The 19,308-nt window shown below is 40.9% G+C and overlaps 1 protein-coding gene across 3 annotated transcripts in view; it reads left to right on the top strand.

Annotated features, from left to right (window-relative positions):
• Positions 1–19,308, top strand: part of camsap1b (calmodulin regulated spectrin-associated protein 1b) — a 138,707-nt gene that overhangs the window by 68,023 nt on the left and 51,376 nt on the right. For all 3 annotated transcript variants that reach the window (XM_073052849.1, XM_073052848.1, XM_073052847.1), the window contains exons 3-4: positions 3,408–3,569; positions 15,243–15,323. In XM_073052849.1, the coding sequence (XP_072908950.1) occupies positions 3,408–3,569; positions 15,243–15,323 (243 nt within the window). The remainder of the gene's footprint in view (positions 1–3,407; positions 3,570–15,242; positions 15,324–19,308) is intronic.

The raw sequence follows: 19,308 nt of genomic DNA, 5'->3' as shown, positions 1-19,308 counted from the left end.
ATCTGCAGATGCTGGAACTTCAAGCAACACACACAAAATGCTGGTGGAACGCAGCAGACCAGGGAGCATCTATAGGAAGAAGTACAGTCGATGTTTCAGGACACCTGATGAAGGGTCTCATCCCAAAACGTCGACTGTACTTCTTCCTATAGATGCCACCTGGCCTGCTGCATTCCACCAGCATTTTGTGAGGGTAAACTCATGCAAGGCTGCAGGTCCGAACAACATAACCTGTTCAGGTGCCAAGGTACTCTGTGGCCCAATTAACAGAGTTCTTAATGGACATCTTTAATATCCCTCAGACAATCCAGTATCCCTTTGGCCTTCAAGGCAGCCACCATCATTCCAGTGCCTTAGGCCCTCCGTTGGTTTGGGTCGTAGTTGTGTGCATGATATGCAAGCTGGGCAGTATGATGTGGAATGGCAGAGACTGATAGATTTTGGCACCAGTGGGTCGCAGGAGTTGCCAGTCAGCAACAAACAAGAAAATCTGCAGATGCTGGAAATCCAAGCAACACACACAAAATGTGTGTTTGTGTGTGTTGCCAGTCAGCGTTGAACTTAATGTAGGTCTGCCTAAGGGACTCCAACTCTGGAATTTTCCTCGTGGGTTTACTCCCAAAACCTTCCCCGTGAAGGCAGTGAAGATTTGAGATCTTCCAACCACAGCACACGAGCCCCTGCCTGAAACAACTGGTTTTAAGAAGCCAGTAACTCTTTTTCCTTTCTAATAGTAAAAGCTGTTCCACCAGGCTTAGAAGCTAAGCCATACGTGAAGGCCAGGAGCTGGACTTGGTTGTCAGATGTTATTTGAAATGCATGCTATTGGCAGCATTTGATAGGTAAAGGGAGCTCATCCCCACTACCACCCCTAGCAATGCAACCTTAAGGAACCCGGGTGCCCAAGAGAGTAACAATAACAGGCTTGAATGACTACTGTTCAGCGACACTGACTTCAACAGTCATGAAGTGCTCTGAGTGGCTGGTAATGGATTGTAAAAAATCCCACTGTCCAGTTGTTTGGACCCTTTCCAGTTCACGTACCACTGAAACTAATCCAGAAATGATGCCATTGCTCAACTCTATCCCGTTCTACCTAGAAAATGAAACCTCATACTCCAGGATGTTGTTTGTTGACTTTTGCTCATTGTTTAACACGATCATTCCCCAAAGCTGATGGGTAAACTGTCCTCAGTACTGTACACCCCTCTCTGTAACTGGAGTTTGGACTTGTCAGTCAGAGTTGGCAGCAACATCTTGAGCTTTATCAAGCTGAGCACCTGTGCCCCCTCAGGGTTATGCAGTCATCCTGCTGCCATTCACGTTGGTGACTCATGACCAATCTGCATCAAGTTCGCTGATAATACTGTAGTGGTTGACCTCAACAGCAACAATAATGAGCCGGCATACGGAAAGGAGGTAGAGAGGTATGTCAAGTGGTGCGAGAACAACCACCTGAGTCTCAACGCAGACAAGTCAAAAGATGATTATGGACTTCAAGAAGATACAGATCGACCACTCTCCATTGCACATCAAGCACTCTGTCATGGAGAGAATGAAGAGCACAAATTTGCTGAGCATGTACATAATGAACGATCTAATGTGGACCCAGAACACCTCATTAGTCAAGAAGGCACAGCAGTGTTTACATTTTGTGCAAGGCTCCCCGCCCCCATTCTAATAACTTTCTACAGGACCACCATCTGACTACAAGGCCCTACAGAGGACAGTAAAAACCACTGAGCAGATTATTAGGGTCTCCGTACCCCTCTTTTGTGACATTTAACTGGAGTGTTAGAATCCCTACCACTCATACCATATTTTTTTTTTGACCCACTATCATCAGAAAGGAGGTACAGAAACTTCAGGACTAGGACTGCCAGACTGGGTAACACCTTCATCCCTTAGGCTGGGAGACTTATGAATATCCTGATATCTCTGAGCGCTTGGCACTAGGACAGCCAGCTGTTTACTGGTGCTGCACTTTACACATGCATTTATGAATTTTATTTTATTAAATTGGATAATATTTTGTTTGTGCTGTGTGTGATGTATGTTGTGTCGGTGCAACATGGTTTGGAGGAATGTTGTTTAGTTTGGCTGTATATATGTACAATTAGAATACAATGAACTTGTTTACACTCGGAAAACGAAATGCAGATTAGGTGACCTCTTTGTGAAAAACCTTTAAGTCAGTAAGGGTGATGCTTATAGTATTGAGTTGTCCATCATTTTAATCTTCAATCTTACATCTGGCTCTCAGTCTGACCTTTAATATTGCTTTGCTGAAAAGTTCCAACAAGTCTCAGCACGAACTTGAACATTTGATTTGAATTCAAAAAATTTGAGGTCATTGGCTATTTCAGTTTTGGTACCCATAGCTCCAAAATTCTTTTGCTCTCATGATGTTCCAGAATTCATGATTCTGTTGTATTTGCATATGCTCCAGACATATCATTACCATTTCTTTTTGTAGGGATTGCCAACATCTATGCCATGCGTTCTTTCCTAATTGCCCCCCTATCACAGATCTCTTTACTGCACCCCTTACTGCTTCTCTGGAATGTTACACACACACTATCTCTAATTCTTCCTACATCTGCTGAAAGATCATAGCCTGAATAGGTAAACACTGTTTTGCAATCCTTGGGGAACAGGCCTGCTGAATTTTTTTTCCAGTATTTTGTTTTTTTTCTAAATAAGAAAAACTGCACCAAATTCAAACCAAAAATAGAAATTAATGGGAATGCACAGGAGGTTTTATTTTTGAGAAGAAAAGCAAGTTAATGTCATGGATAATCAAGAGTGGACTGTGGAAAGTGGGTGGACAAATAACAGACACTGTATTTTGAGGGTTGAGCTATCTGCTTAAAGGAAAGCAAAACGTAGTTGATAAAGTTCAGTGAGAATGAATGGGTAGTAAAACATACTTTTTATAAATATCTAGGACAGTGCTTTTGTCATCAAAGTTCTCTTAATATGTAAACAGTAAATCTCAAGTTCATCATGTCTTTGTGTGAGGAGCTACTACTGTATATTTTCTGTACTTTCGATATATGTTGAACTTCTATGTCTGCTTTTTCTTGTAGTTTATGTAGCTACTGTTGTAAACAATTCATTGTCTATATCAGTAATGTTATGAACAATACAACCTAGTAAAGTTCTGATGTCCAAATAGGGAAACTGGCAATATTGATACTGACCCTATACAGCAGATATGTTTAATTAGAGCAACAACCATTTCAAGTATCAGAAATTGTCCTTTAAAATTTAAAGTAATGTACATTAATTTGAAGTACAGATTATTCCATTTCGGTTTGCAGAGAATACCAGTTTTATTAGCAACTGAAAAGTAAGGTTTTCTAATTCTTTAACCATATACTAATCGAATATTTCTGACATTACAGAATGCTCACATGGCTTTGATTGATGCTCTGATGATGGCCTACACAGTTGAGATGATCAGCATTGAAAAGGTAGTGGCATCTGTAAAGCGGTTTTCCACGTTTAGTGCCTCAAAGGAATTACCATATGATCTGGAAGATGCCATGGTGTTCTGGATAAATAAGGTAAATGTAAAATCTGAGCTGCTTTATTTCCATGTTCTGTATGAAATTGGTTTATTATTGTTACTTGTACCCCAGAGAGACAGTGAAAACCTTGTTTTACATACTGTTGCTAAAGGTCAAGTAGAAAGAGGTGAAACAGTAACAGAATACAAAATAAAGTGTTACGGCTACAGAGGAAGTGCAGTGCAGGTAAACAATAAAGTGCAAAATCCTAACATGGTAGATAGTGAAGTCAAGAGCTCATCTTATCTCAACTGGTCAACAGAGCCTTGACTCAGTAGCAGTACTTCTTCCTCTGACAGAATGTGAGTATAAGTATTGCTTACGAAATATGTGTAAAATCTATTTCCATTTCTTATCCAGTCAAAGAAAGTGCTAATTTTCCTTATGGTACTAATTTTCTGTCTGCTAAAAGCAGCTGTCTCTACACATCCCGGCTTTTGCATTCTAAGCTTCCAATGTGGAACACTATCAAGTACTTCCTGGATGGTCGTGAATATTGAGCCTATTGCAAATTCCTTGTCACTTATTTTTCTGTTAAATTTTCAATAATTCAACAAAGTTGACTTACTATTTTTTTTCTGGATAGTTCCTCTTATTCTTCCTCTTAGAGTTTTTTGAGGAAGTTATCAGGAAAGTTGATGAAGGCAGGGTAGTGGATGTCGTCTTCATGGACTTTAACAAAGCATTTGACAAGGTCCCTCATTGGGTTCAGGACCAGCTGGAGGAATGGGATGTGAAATCGCAGATGGAATTTAATGCAGACACATGCAAGGTATTGCACTTCTGTAGGACCAACCAGGGTAGGTCTTACAAAGTGAATGGTAAGGCACTGAGGAGTGTGGTAGAGCCAAGGGGTCTGTGAATACAGGTCCATAATTCATTGAAAGTGATAGCATAGGTAGATAGGGTTGTGAAGAAAGCTTTTGACACATAGTCCTTCATAAATCAAAGTATTGAGTACAGGAGTTGAAATGTTATGTCGAATTGTATAAGACATTGGTGAGGCTCAGTTTCAAAGTTCTAAAGTACATTTATTATCAAGGTATTACAACCTCGAGATTCATCTGCTTACAGGCAGCCACAAAGCAAGAAACCTGAAAGAACCCAACTTTAAAAAAACACAACACCCAATGTGCTGAGAAAGAGGGGGAGAAAACACAAATCATGCAAACAATAGAAGCAAACATCAGCATTCTTAACCAAATGGAGTCCATAGACCCGGAGCCGGAGTATGCTCATAGCCTCGGTCTCAAGTTCATCATACAGCAGGACAAGTTACCGTGAAGCTCACAGATACGAAGCACGTAGTAGCTGGAACAGTCTCACAGCCTCAGCTCTATGGAGAGAGAAATGAACTGTGAAAGAGCAAGCGGAATCTGCCTGACCTTCATTCGCCTCCAGTCTCAACACCCTGCCTTTTCAATCTATTTAGGCTGATGTTTAAAGTGTCCAAACCCCAGGTCATGCCTCACATTAGGATTCATGCCTTGCCACAGTGATAAGCTCTGGGCCAAGACCTCGCTTCCCAGCCCAAAACAGTTTTCGATCTTTTCAGATTGGCTCAGTTCTAAGAGTGATCCAACCTTGCTTCTGAATTTGGTCGACAGGTATCAAAACTCCTCCTCCATGTCCCCTCTACAAATCAATCACTCACTCCAACTCCACATACAAAATGCTGGTGGAACACAGCAGGCCAGGCTGCATCTATAGGGAAAAGCGCTGTTGACGTTTTGGGCCGAGACCCTTCGTCAGGACTAACTGAAAGGAAAGATACTAAGAGATTTGAAAGTAGGAGGGGGAAATGCGAAATGATAGGAGAAGACCAGAGAATGTGGGATGAATCTAAGAGCTGGAAAGGTGATTGGCAAAAGTGATACTGAGCTGGAGAAGGGAAAGGATCATGGGATGGGAGGCCTAGAGAGAAAGAAATGGGAAGGGGAGCACCAGAGGGAGATGGAGAACAGGCAGAGTGATGGGCAGAGAGAGAGAAAAAAACAAACAACTAAATATGTCAGGGATGGGGTAAGAAGGGGAGGAGGGGCATTAACGCAAGTTAGAGAAGTCAATGTTCATGCCATCAGGTTGGAGGCTACCCAGCCAGTATATAAGGTGTTGTTCCTCCAACCTGAGTGTGGCTTCATCTTGACAGTAGATGAGGCCATGGATAGACATATCAGAATGGGAATGGGACGTGGAATTAAAATGTGTGGCCACTGGGAGATCCTGCTTTCTCTGGCGGACCAAGCGTAGGTGTTCAGCGAAACGGTCTCCCTGTCTGCGTCGGGTGTCACCAATATATAAAAGGTCACACCGGGAGCACCGAACGCAGTAGACCACACCAGCCGACTCACAGGTGAAGTGTCGCCTCACCTGGAAGGATTGTCTGGGGCCCTGAATGGTGGTGAGGGAGGAAGTGTAAGGGCAGGTGTAGCCTGTTTACAAGGATAAGTGCCAGGAGGGAGATCGGTGGGAAGGGATGGGGGGATGAGTGGACAAGGGAGTCGCGTAGGGAGCAATCCCTGCGGAAAGCAGAAAGGGGGGGGGGGGAGGGAAAGATGTGCTTGGTAGTGGGATCCTGTTGGAGGTGGCAGAATTTACGGAGAATTATACGTTGGACCTGGAGGCTGGTGGGGTGGTAGGTGAGGACAAGGGGAACCCTATCCTGAGTGGGGTGGCGGGTGGATGGGGTTAGGGCAGATATGCGGGAAATGAGAGAGATGCGTTTGAGAGCAGAGTTGATGGTGGAAGAAGGGAAGCCCCTTTGTTTAAAAAAGGAAGACCTCTCCTTCGTCCTGGAATGTAAAGCCTCATCCTGAGAGCAGATGTGGCGGAGACAGAAGAATTGTGAGAAAGGGATAGTATTTTTGCAAGAGACGGTGGGAAGAGGAATAGTTCAGGTGGCTGTGAGAGTCTGTAGGCTTATGGTAGATATCAGTAGATAAGCCGTCTCCAGAGATGGAGACAGAAAGATCAAGAAAGGGGAGGGAGGTGTCAGAAATGGACCAAGTAAATTTGAGGGCAGGGTGAAAGTTGGAGGCAAAGTTAATGAAGTCAGTGAGCTCAGCATACGTGCAGGAGGTAGCGCCAATGCAGTTGTCGATGTAGCAAAGGAAAAGAGGGGGACAAATACCCGTATAAACTTGGAACATGGACTGTTCCACAAAGTCAACAAAAAGGCAGGCATAACTGGGACTCATGCGGGTGCCCATGGCTACACCTTTGGTTTGGAGGAAGTGGGAGGAGCCAAAGGAGAAATTATTAAGAGTAAGAACTAATTCCGCTAGATGGAGGAGAGTGGTGGTAGAGGGGAATTGGTTAGGTCTAGAATCCAAAAAGAAGCGAAGAGCTTTGAGACCTTCCTGGTGGGGGATGGAGGTATATAGGGACTGGAAGTCCATAGTGAAAATAAGGCGGTGGGGGCCAGGGAACTTAAAATCATTGAAAAAATTCAAAGTGTGAGATGTGTCACGAACATAGGTGGGAAGAGATTGAACAAGGGGGTGTTAAGACAATGTCAAGGTATGCAGAAATGAGTTCGGTGGGGCAGGAGCAAGCTGAGACAATAGGTCTACCTGGACAAGCAGGTTTGTGGATCTTGGGTAGGAGGTAGAATCGGGAAGTGCGGGGTGTGGGAACTATGAGGTTGGTGGCAGTGGATGGGAGATCCCCAGAGCTGATAAGGTTGGTGATGGTATAGGAGACAGTGGCCTGGTGCTCCTTAGTGGGGTCATGATCAAGGGGTATATAAGAGGAGGTATCAGAGAGTTGTCGCTGTGCCTCGGCCAGGTAGAGGTCAGTACGCCAGACAACAACAGCTCCTCCCTTGTCAGCGGGTTTTATAGTGAGGTTGGGATTGATGCATTGGGAGCGGAGAGCAGAGCGTTTGGAAGGAGTGAGGTTGGAATTGGAACAGGGTGTGGTGAAGTCGAGACGGTTGATGTCCCGTCGGCAATTAGCAATAAAGAGATCCAAAGCAGGCAGAAGACCAGAGCGGGGTGTCCATGAAGAGGAGGAGGGTTAAAGATGGGAGAAGGGGTCATCGGTGGGGGTAGGAGAGTCCTTGTCAAAGAAGTAAGCTCAGAGACGGAGCTGGCAGAAGAAGAGTTCGGCATCATGGCGTATGCGGAATTCGCTGAGGTGTGGGCGAAGGGGGACAAAGGTGAGGCCCTTACTGAGGACAGAGCGCTCTGCCTCAGAGAGTTGAAGGTCACTCCCTCTATCCCCAGCTTAGACTCTGAAACCTTTTCAAACACGTTAAGTTCCAATTTTGCAACGCACCAGCGCAGCACATCCACTTCGCCTTTGCTTGCTTCTTCATTGCTTGCTGTGATAGTTCACCACAATTTATCTCATAAATGGTGTTATTAACAATGTTTTTCGTCATATTTCTTGCCTTTTTGACAGTAAGCTGTCACCCAACTTCACTAGCACCATCTTAAACTGGAACTTTGGAAATATTATGTGCACTTTTGGTCACCTACCTGCAAGAAAGATGTAAATACAGTTGAAAGAGTAACAGTTAATAGGTTAAATGCAAGCAGGCTTTTACCACTGAGGTTGGGCAGGACTACAACTAGAGGTCATGGGTTAATGGTGAAAGGTGAGAAGTTTAAGGGGAACATGAGGGGAGACTTCTTCACTTGTAGGGTGCTGAGAGAGTAGACTAAGCTGCCAATGTAAGTGGTGCATGCGAGTTCAATTTCAAAGCTTAAGGGAAGTTTGGATAGGTATATTGATGATGGGTATGGAGAGTTATGGTCCGGGTGCAGTTTGATTGGAGTAGACAGTTTGAATGGTTCAGCACAGACTGGATGGGTCAAAGGTCCTGTTTCTGTGATGTACTTTTCTATGACTCTATGGCTCTATTTGTTTTCAGTGAGATAGATTTCTCTGATCTCTTAATTTCTTTTGCTTACACTGATTGTTTTTCTTACTGTCAGCGTTTTATCTTTTTAATGTTTTCATTCTCTGGAATATTTTTAAAATATTCTTTGTGTAAATCTTACTTAACTTGTACCTGGCGCTGTGATCACTTAATCTTTCATAATATCTGCACCAGATTGATGCCCATTGGTTTGTCTTGCAGTTTTTGTTATTGAACATTTTACATTTTGCTAAATATGCATATAATCTTAAAAAAAAAGTCCTCCACTTTTTCATTTCTATTTGTTGTTTATTTAGGAATTGTTAAAAATTCCCCAACAATATTACACATTTTTATTCATTCTGTATGTTGACTAATTGTTTCCGTTTTTCCAAAAATGTATAGTACACTAGAGAGAAAGCTGAATAATCACTTTCTTTCCTTTGTTTCTGTAAATGTAAATTCTATTTCTTTTATTGTCCTTTCTGACCACTGTCAGTATTTAAATTTTTTCTTTGAAAATAAATTTTATTCTTGAGCATGTAATTGTTAATTGTGCCGAATATGCAACCATGTTTCTGTCATTTGTTTTGCATCTTTTTCTTCTAATTAACACACTGTCCTTAAGTTTTATTATTAATGCTTGTTATGTAACATTGGACTAACGACTAGGCATGCTTTTTTTTGGTCATTTTAATCCGATTTTTTAAATCTTGCTTGTTTCTGTGACATTTTCTGTTTCTTAAATTATCTCTTATGGTATCTGATGATCTTCACTCTCATCTCTTCTGGGGAAAATGGGTGTTTCTCTGGAAGCTTCTCATCCAGTCATCTTTCTACAGAATTAGTTATTCAATCCAGTTGAATCGGCCTGCTTTGGAGTTTGTGTTCAATGAACTGGAAAAACAATATCCCTTATCAAGCTTTTGGTTACACACTTTTATTTGGTTTTGTAATGTTGGCATTACCTGTCATTTTAGTCGTAAATTTGCAGGAGAATTGGATTGTAATTGAAAAGAAACCCAATTGTGCTGTTCAACTTTAATTTACTTACTATTGCCATTATTCATTGTTAATAGTTCTATACTACTTACTCCAGGAGAAGATGACTATTAGAGGAAAAAAACAAAAACTAAACCATAATTTGCTATAATCTGCCACTTTCATTCTTCTATTTATATCCAAAACATTTTTTATCTCCCAGATCTTCCACATGTTCTTTTAATGCCTTAACTCTTGCAATTTTTCTGTTTATACCTTCCACTGTATCATACTTTAGTAAGGCTGTTAAATTGGCACGCCTGGGACTTGGTGCTATACTGGTAGATTTTGCTGGATATTTGGATGTTACTCCTATAATATACAAACACATTTTAATTCATATTTTTTAAGTTGCAGTTTTCCATCGTGTATAAATTTTGTATCTGTGTACTATCATAGAGTTAAAGTTGAGTTTGTTGTCATGTGCACAAGTACATTTATGCATGGGGAAAGAAATAAATATACATATTAAAGCTGTTATGAACTCCATGGAACATGTGGGGATCTTCCGATATCCAGTCTTTCTTTCTTTCCTTCTTTCCTTCTTCTTTCCTTCTTTCCTTCTTCTTTCCTTCTTTACTTCTTCTTTCCTTCTTTCCTTCTTTCCTCCTTCTTTCCTTCTTCTTTCCTTCCTTCCTTCCTTCCTTCCTTCCTTCCTTCCTTCCTTCCTTCCTTCCTTCCTTCCTTCCTTCCTTCCTTCCTTCCTTCCTTCCTTCCTTCCTCCCTTCCTTCCTCCCTTCCTCCCTTCCCTTCCCTTCCCTTCCCTTCCCTTCCCTTCCCTTCCCTTCCCTTCCCTTCCCTTCCCTTCCCTTCCCTTCCCTTCCCTTCCCTTCTTCCCTTCTTCCCTTCTTCCCTTCTTTCCTTCCTTCCTGAAGTCGGCTCTTCAGTTTTGCTGATGTTAAGTGAAAGGTTGTTGCTGTAGCACCATTCAACCAGTTATCCTATATGACAGTCAGAGAATCCATTGAGAGACGCAGCATAGCAACAAACCCACTGAGTCCATGAATCACCCACTCACACTGATCCTACACAAATCCAATTTTATTCTCCCTGCCTTTCCATTGACTCCCACTCCCCAAATTCTACCCCATACACAATTTACAGTACATTAACCTATCCACCCTTGTATCTTTGGGAAGTGAGAGAAAACTGGAGCACCTAGCGAAACCCACACAATCACAGGGAAAGCTTGCAAACACCATACATATCACCCTAAAGGTCATTATTTAAGTTCAATGATCATTCAACCATATGTGAATATATATGAATACAGCCACATGAAACAATATGCCTCCAGGGCCAAGGTGCAAAACACAATACCAACAGTAATACACAGTGTAAGGCACATATTAGATAGTAGTAAACATAGTCACACAAAAAATGCAATATAGCCCAAGTCCCTGAGTGACATGTCCTGAAATCAGTGGTGCATGGATGATTATCAGGAAGAACAACCCAAACCCTCAGTAGTCTGCAAAAAAACGCATGCACACAATTCGTCTTGTCTTCCACTGAGCGAATAAACTCTTGAAGATAGCGCCAGTGGGAGTGGCTGCCCCCAATCTAGCATGGATGCCATGCCACAGCACCTCTGGTGTCTCCTCTCCTGGGCAGCTGCAACAGATGAGCCTATGGCAAGAGACCTAGTCCTTGGTGTATTCTACATACCAATGTCCCACAGGGTATCACAAGACAATCTCTCCCTGTATGACCGCACACTGCCTTTGCACACTGACTCTGACACCTTTCTGTAACAGGCAGCAATACTGCCAGCTGCACCACTGTGCTGTCTCTGTTCAAAGAAAGAGCTCAACATTGACAATGTTATTTCAATAGCATTTTTCCCTCAGTATATTTTTGTTTTCTGTTCTACTAATGTAATATTTATTTACTTTTTTTCTTAAACCATAGGGTTCTTGCTGTTTGTATTTTTTTTACAATAATGATTAATTTCAGTGTTGGCTACTTAGTGACTGAAGCCACAACATGCCCAGAAAATAGAAGTCAGTCTGTTTATCTAAAGATGTAACAAAAAGGTCAGTTGTCATCAATCTGAATTAAAAACAAGAATAATGAAAATGCTAAAGGCACTATAAAACTGAACTCATACCAAGCCTTAGAAAAAAAGGAAAAAATTATCAAATTGTATCCTCATCATAACACTTGCTTTAGATGTGGCCACCAGGATTAGTGAGATATAGAAGCACTGGGGGCAGTATCAATACTTCTGTTAAATCTGTGAAAAATGATGCGTGAATATCATTAAATTTCTATATTAGACTTGGCATTTTGTCACAACTTAATTTGTCGTTATTCCTGTGTAGCAGGGTTATGTAAAGATGTCGTTACTCACACATTTACTTAGCAACATAGGATAGCCACGTATTGCTTTGCTTAGCAACCAATAAAAACAGGACGACAGGTCCAATAAGCTTTCAGCCAGCATTCAGATTGGCTAAAGGCCAGTTTGTTAGTCAGTTAACTATATAAAATTGTTCTGATTTTTTAAAAAAGGCTTAAATTATTCAGAAGAATATGCAATACTTTGTTCTGAAAGTTTGTGTATATTCCTCATTTAGTCACTGTTGCTTTTCTGTTTACAAAACTTTTTGTGAAACTAAGCATTAATTTTGATTTATTAATTAATCTGGTTGTTTGTCAGGATTGTGTGAAATGATATTTGTTCTCTCTCACAAAATTGATAAATACAAGTGCAGAAAGTACAATATTTTGTAATTTTCATTTTCAGTGTCCTTGTCTGTTTCATGATGTTGAATTAGTAAAACCTTCTGCTAGGGAAATAACTGGTGACTGTTTGATGTGTTAATCTGTTCTCAGCTGTTCATGCTGTTTGTTTTGCTATGGGTGAATATTATATGAACCTCAATTTCATGATCTGTTACTAAAGCTAGAAGAAACAAAACAACTAGAAAGTATTGTATTTTATGTTGTGTTTATTGTTATTGCCATTAATGTTGAAGTTGCAGTTATGAAACTATAAATTGAAGACAGTATTGAATTACTGCAATTTATTGGATTCGTACTAAGTGTACATGATGACTATTGTAATTGAATTGAAGTTGAGGATAATCTTTTTATTCCTCCTTCTTTGAATGTCATAGTGATTGGTTTTTGTTTGTCTTATTTCCAGGCATCTTGTTGATGGTTCTGTTTTAATCCCCTTTTTATTGACTGGTGTTCACACTAAACATATTTCATTTGGACCACTTGCAGCTCCTTTGTCAAAGATATGATTATTATTTTAAATATCTGCAAAGAAAAAGAAAGTACTGCCTTTTTGTATTTCTACTTGTATCCCCATTTTTATTTGAAAGACCAATTGCAATGGGAGAATCTTTAGATAGAAACATACATGGAACATTATAGCACAGTACAGGCCCTTCAGCCCACAATGTTGTGCTGGCTTTCTAGCCTAGTCTAAAACCTGTCTAACCATTCCCTATTACATAACCCTCTATTTTTCTATCATCCATTTGCCCATCTAAAAATGTCTTAAATGTTCCTTAAAATAAAGGACAATTTTAAGCTTTAGTATTATTTTCTTGTGCTGCTCATCATAGTTGTTGCTTGAATGAACTGCCAATGGACTTGTAAAGTAATAGCAAACAAAATATTTTCTTCAATTTCACAATTTTGTTCCATTGAGATTGGGTGTCTTGATTACTTGGCAATACTTAAGAGCATGAGGTTTCCAATCAGCTCTGTCCTGCTTTCATGTAAGATCAATTTCAAATGATTCAAATGGTTCCGTTGATTATCAGAGAATGTGTACAATATACAACCTGAAATACTCGTCTTCACAGACACCCACGAGAAGCTGAAGAAGACCAAAACAATGAACGATAGAAAATCCTGACAAAGGGTCTGGACCCGAAACGTCGACTGTACTTCTTCCTATAGATGCTCCCTGGTCTGCTGCGTTCCACCGGTATTTTGTGTGTGTTGCTTGAATTTCCAGCATCTGCAGATTTCCACGTGTTTGCGAATGATAGAAAATGTTAGAACACCAAAGCCCCCCTTTCCCTCCCCATGCAAGCAGCAGCAAGCATCAACACATCAACTCCCCCACCTGCTTCAGCAAAAAGCGTCAGTGCCCACCATCCACCAAGTAATAGCAAAGCACCCAAAGACAGACCATGAATTGCAGTGAACAAAAATAGTTACTTATCCAAAAATTTGACATGTCACAGTCATGATATTACAGTCTACTGCGTTGCTTTTTATTCCGAGATTCTCCGACTCGAGAATCGGCAGCAAACTTACACCATCGAGAGAGAAAGTGAGAGAGAGAGAGACCACTCGACTACGGAGACCTCCGTCCATACATTCGCTGCAGCAAAATCCTGACGTTCCATCTCCCGCGACGCCTCGGGCGACAACACTGGCTTGGAATTGATCATCCACGGGGCTACACCCTGGAGGTGCCATCTTCCAAACAGTGCCTGGAGAATGTTGGAAAATGGTCAGCCAGTGAGCTCCAGGAATGGGAATTCATCGACTGTTTCAAAAAAAAAAATAGTTTGAGTGCCATTTGTAGATCAGGACTCTGATAGAACCCCAGCCATCTAAAAGGGAAAACCAGAGACATTAAAGAGAGGAATTTAAGTTGTTTCTGCAGACGAGCTTGAAGAGGCAGCCGTTTGGTCCCTTCTTATCTCCACCCTTTTAGTTCAGTCCTTTTGCTTTTGTCCCATTTTTTTCCAACTCTCACTTAGATTTTTTTGATACTTGTGGCATTAACATGTGTGTTGAACTCCTTCCAAACAATGCTTCTTTGCTCTGCCCGTCACACTTTGTTCCTCTTTCCAGCTCTTCCTTTCCACTCCTGCAGTGTTATACCAATTGACGACTTTTTCCAACTATTCCAAAATTTCCAGACATCTTTGTCTCCCTAAACTATTGTGTATTCCAGCTTTTTTTAAGTCTTGTTTACTAGTTTGCTTCTACATTCCTGGTTCCATCCCACTTTTCTGTAGAGAAGAGAAGGCTGAAAGAACTTAAAGTATAGAAAATAATGACAGGTCTGGATAGAGTTGGATACGAAGAAGCTGTTCCCTTTAACGAAGGGGTCGGGGTTAGAAGGTAAAAGTATGAAATAAACAATGAGAATTAACAATGACATGAAGAACAGTCTACATGAACAAAAAGGACTGCAGATGCTGGTGTATGGAATAAAAACAATGCTGAAAGGACTCAGTGGGTCAAGCAGCATCTGTGGCAGCAAAAGATACAAGTTGACATTTCCCATTGAAACCCTATATCAGATTCTTACAGTGTCATTATCCAAAAAGTCAGCCTAAATTTTTGCCACCTCAGATGCTGCTTGATTTGGTGAGATTTGCAAGAGTTCTGATGTTGTACCTTTCTATGCAGCAACGGTTAAAGTTTGGAATGGACTGCCTGCAGCTAAGGTGGATACAGGTTGCTTTGTTGCCTTCAAACTGGAATTAGATTACTGTTGTGAGGAAACATTTGTAAGGCTACACAGTTGGTGCCAGTGGAAGGAGCTAGAGTTAAACTGATAGGGAGCTTGGTGGGGAGACACAATAGACCAAAAGGCTTTCCTATACTGTAACTACTCTGATTCATGCTCCTGACAAAAGTAATCTTTCTCTTTATTGCAGCTCTGGATTTGTATATTAGAAACTATATTTTTGCTGACTCTTTATCCCAATTGTTTTTATTAACATGCTTCTGTTCCTACTTTGAGATTAAAATATCTTTGTTGTCTTTTGCCTTTATAGGTGAATTTAAAAATGAGAGAGATTACAGAAAAGGAATTTAAACTTAAACAACAAGTTATAGAAAGTCCAAGTCACCAAAAGGTAATTTTTTTAGGCTTATCAAGTTCTTCTAGATCATTATATAGAAAATTGACTAAGTGCACTTCTCTTCTAGTTTGTTTAACTCTGATTATATAAGAAAATGTTTGTCAAGCAATGAGTCATCATTATATTTCATTCTTGATGCAATATTTAGTATTTAATGAAAGCAAGATACTTAGATGTACTCTTATCAAACCTTTTGTTTGCAAGGTTCATTGGTGATTTCTTCAACAAATTACATTTTTTCCTTGAACATCCACATTTAGCGGGTTTAAGTTTTTTTGTAGTTACTGTTAATTTCCTGCAATATTAAAACTCTGCAGTTCTGTTAACTTGGTATTATATAGATTAACTATATGCTATTTGTGCCAACACCTCAATTTGTAAATAAAGTTTGAGTCAGTCAAACTTACCATCATTTGTCAATTAGAATGTACTTGTAAACACATGAAACTTTGCAGATGCTGGAAATCCAAGGCAAAATACACAAAATGCTGGAGGAACTCAGCAGGTTAGGCAGCATCTATGGAAATGAGCAAACTGTCAATATTTTCTGCTGCGACCCTTATACTTGTGACTTAAAGGTTAATAGTGTATATTTTAAATGAGCAAATGCATGCTTGTCTTGCTGAACGTAGAGCTGTGGTTGATAATTATGAACTAAAACTAGATGATGCCTTGTTACAAATTGTACTTTTGATTTTTGATGGAGTATACTTGCTCTGTGAAAGAAATCTGTTTCTTATTTCTTCATCAAAGCTGAGTTACTATTCTTACAGAAACAGATTTGGTCCAACCTCTATATTGATTCTGAACAGATTTTAACAGTCTTTGAAACCAGTGATGAAGTTTACTCTATGGAAGCTTGAATGCCTTTGGACATGTGATTTAAAGAAATGTTTCATCCCAGAAGACTAAACTGAATAATCACTCAATACTTCGAGAAACAATCAGAAATGGTTATTTTAGACCTTAAGACATGGAACCACAATTAGGCCATCTGGCCCATCAAGTCTGCTCCTCTATGGCTGATCCTTTCTTTTATCTTCTCCTCAACCCCAGTTCCTGGCCTTCTCCCTGTAACCTTTGATGCCATGTCCAATCAAGAACCTGTCAATCTCTACCTTAAGTAAACCCAACAACCTGGCCTCCACACCTGCATGTGGCAACGAATTCCACAAATTCACGACTCTCTGGCTAAAGAAATTTCTCCGCATCTCTATTCTGTAAGGGTGCCCCTCTATCCTGACTTCTCTTCTTAGACTCTCCCACCATGGGAAATACCCTTTCCACATCTACTCTATCTGGGCCTTTCAACATTCAGAAGGATTCAATGAGATCCCCCCCCCCCCCCACCCCCATCCTTCTGAATTCTGGCGAGTACAGACCCAGAGCCATCAAACGTTCCTCGTATGATAACCCTTTTGAATGGGTTACCTCTCCAATATTGTTCAAATTGCCAGCATGCCCTTGTCAACAGCAGATCCTCTAATGATCAGATTAAATATTTTGACGGGGTAACAAAGTTTATTGATAGGAGTAGAGGTGGCTTTCACTGACTACAAGTAAAGCTTTTGACAAGGTCTCACATGGGAGATCAGTCCAAAATTAGAGCAAGTTGGTAAATTGGACACAAAATTACTTTGCAATAGAACAAGAAGGGTGATAGAAACGGGCTGTTTTTGTGATTGGAAGCCTGTGCCTGGTGGTGTTCCACATGGATCAGTGCTGTGACCCTTGCAATTGGTAATAGACACAAATCATATGGATGTGTCTGGAGGGGATACAGTTATTAAATTAGCAAATGGCATGAAGATTAGTGCAGTTTTTCATGGTGTAAAGTAAGGATAGTCTTGGACAACAATAATATCAACGTGTTGGTGAAATGGACTGAGAAATGGTAGGAGATTAATCCAGGTCACCGCAAGATAATGCATTTTGTGATTTCGCATTGGAGGGTCTAAAGTTGTATTGAGGAACAGAGGACCTTGATGTAAAAGTCCAAAGTTCCTTGAAGATAACTGCACAGGTAGAGATTGTGATTATGAAGACGTGGGATATTGGCTTAGAAACATAGAAAATAGGTGCAGGAGTAGGCCATTCGGCCCTTTGAGCCTGCACCGCCATTCAGTATGATCATGGCTGATTATCCAACTCAAAACCCTGTACCTGCTTTCTCTTCATACCCCCGATCCCTTTAGCCACAAGGGCCATATCTAACTCTCTCTTCAATATAGCCAATGAACTGGCCTCAACTGTTTCCTGTGGCAGAGAATTCCACAGATTCTCCACTCTCTGTGTGAAGAAGTTTTTCCTCATCTCGGTCCTTTATCCTTAAACTGTGACCCCTCGTTCTGGACTTCCCCAACATCGGGAACAAACTTCCTGCATCTAGCCTGTCCAATCCCTTTAGAATTTTATACATTTCAATAAGATCCCCCCTCAATCTTCTAAATTCCAGCGAGTATAAGCCCAGTTGATCTAGTCTTCATATGAAAGTCCTGTCATCCCAGGAATTAATCTGGTGAACCTTCTTTGTACTCCCTCTATGGCAAGAATGTCTTTCCTCAGATTAGGGGACCAGAACTGCACACAATACTCCAGGTGCGGTCTCACCAAGGCCTTGTACAACTGCAGTAGAACCTCCCTGCTCCTGTACTCGAATCCTCTTGCTATGAATGCCAACATACCATTTGCCTTTTTCACCATCTGCTGTACCTATATGCCCACTTTCAATGACTGGTGTACAATGACACCCAGGTCTCATTGCACCTCCCCTTTTCCTAATCGGCCACCATTCAGATAATAATCTGTTTTCCTGTTCTTGCCACCAAAGTGAATAACCTCACATTTATCCACATTAAATTGCATCTGCCATGAATTTGCCCACTCACCTAACCTATCCAAGTCACCCTGCATCCTCTTAGCATCCTCCTCACAGCTAACACCGCCGCCCAGCTTTGTGTCATCCGCAAACTTGGAGATGCTGCATTTAAGTCCCTCGTCTAAATCATTAATATATATTGTAAACAACTGGGGTTCCAGCACTGAGCCTTGCGGTACCCCAGTAGTCACTGCCTGCAATTCTGAAAAGGTCCCGTTTATTCCCACTCTTTGCTTCCTGTCTGCCAACCAATTCTCTATCCACATCAATACCATACCCCCAATACCGTGTGCTTTAAGTTTGCACACTAATCTCCTGTGTTGGACCTTGTCAAAAGCCTTTTGAAAATCCAAATATACCACATCCACTGGTTCTCCCCTATCCTCTCTACTAGTTACATCTTCAAAAAATTCTGTAAGATTTGTCAGACATGATTTTCCTTTCACAAGTCCATGCTGACTTTGTCCGATGATTTCACCTCTTTCCAAATGTGCTGTTATCACATCTTTGATAACTGACTCTAGCATTTTCCCCACCACCAATGTCAGGCTAACTGGTCTATAATTCCCCGGTTTCCCTCTCCCTCCTTTTTTAAAAAGTGGGGTTACATTAGCCACCCTCCAATCCTCAGGAACTAATCCAGAATCTAAGGAGTTTTGAAACATTATCACTAATGCATCCACTATTTCTTGGGCTGCTTCCTTAAGCACCCTGGGATGCAGACCAACTGGCCCTGGGGATTTATCTGCCTTTAATCCCTTCAATTTACCTAACACCACTTCCCTACTAATATGTATTTCCCTCAGTCCCCTACTATTTCCGGAAGATTATTTATGTCCTCCTTAGTGAAGACAGAACCAAAGTAGTTATTCAATTGGTCTGCCATGTCTTTGTTCCCTATGATCAATTCGCCTGCTTCTGACTGTAAAGGGCCTACATTTGTCTTAACCAATCTTTCTCTTTTCACGTATCTATAAAAGCTTTTACAGTCAGTTTTTATGTTCCCTGCCAGCTTTCTCTCGTAATCTTTTTTCCCTTTCCTAATTAAGCCCTTTGTCCTCCTCTGCTGGACTCTGAATTTCTCCCAGTCCTCAGGTGTGC

Source organism: Hemitrygon akajei, chromosome 7, assembly GCF_048418815.1.
Source record: "Hemitrygon akajei chromosome 7, sHemAka1.3, whole genome shotgun sequence".
NCBI lineage: Eukaryota > Metazoa > Chordata > Chondrichthyes > Myliobatiformes > Dasyatidae > Hemitrygon > Hemitrygon akajei.
This window is presented reverse-complemented; position numbering and strand designations above follow the sequence as displayed.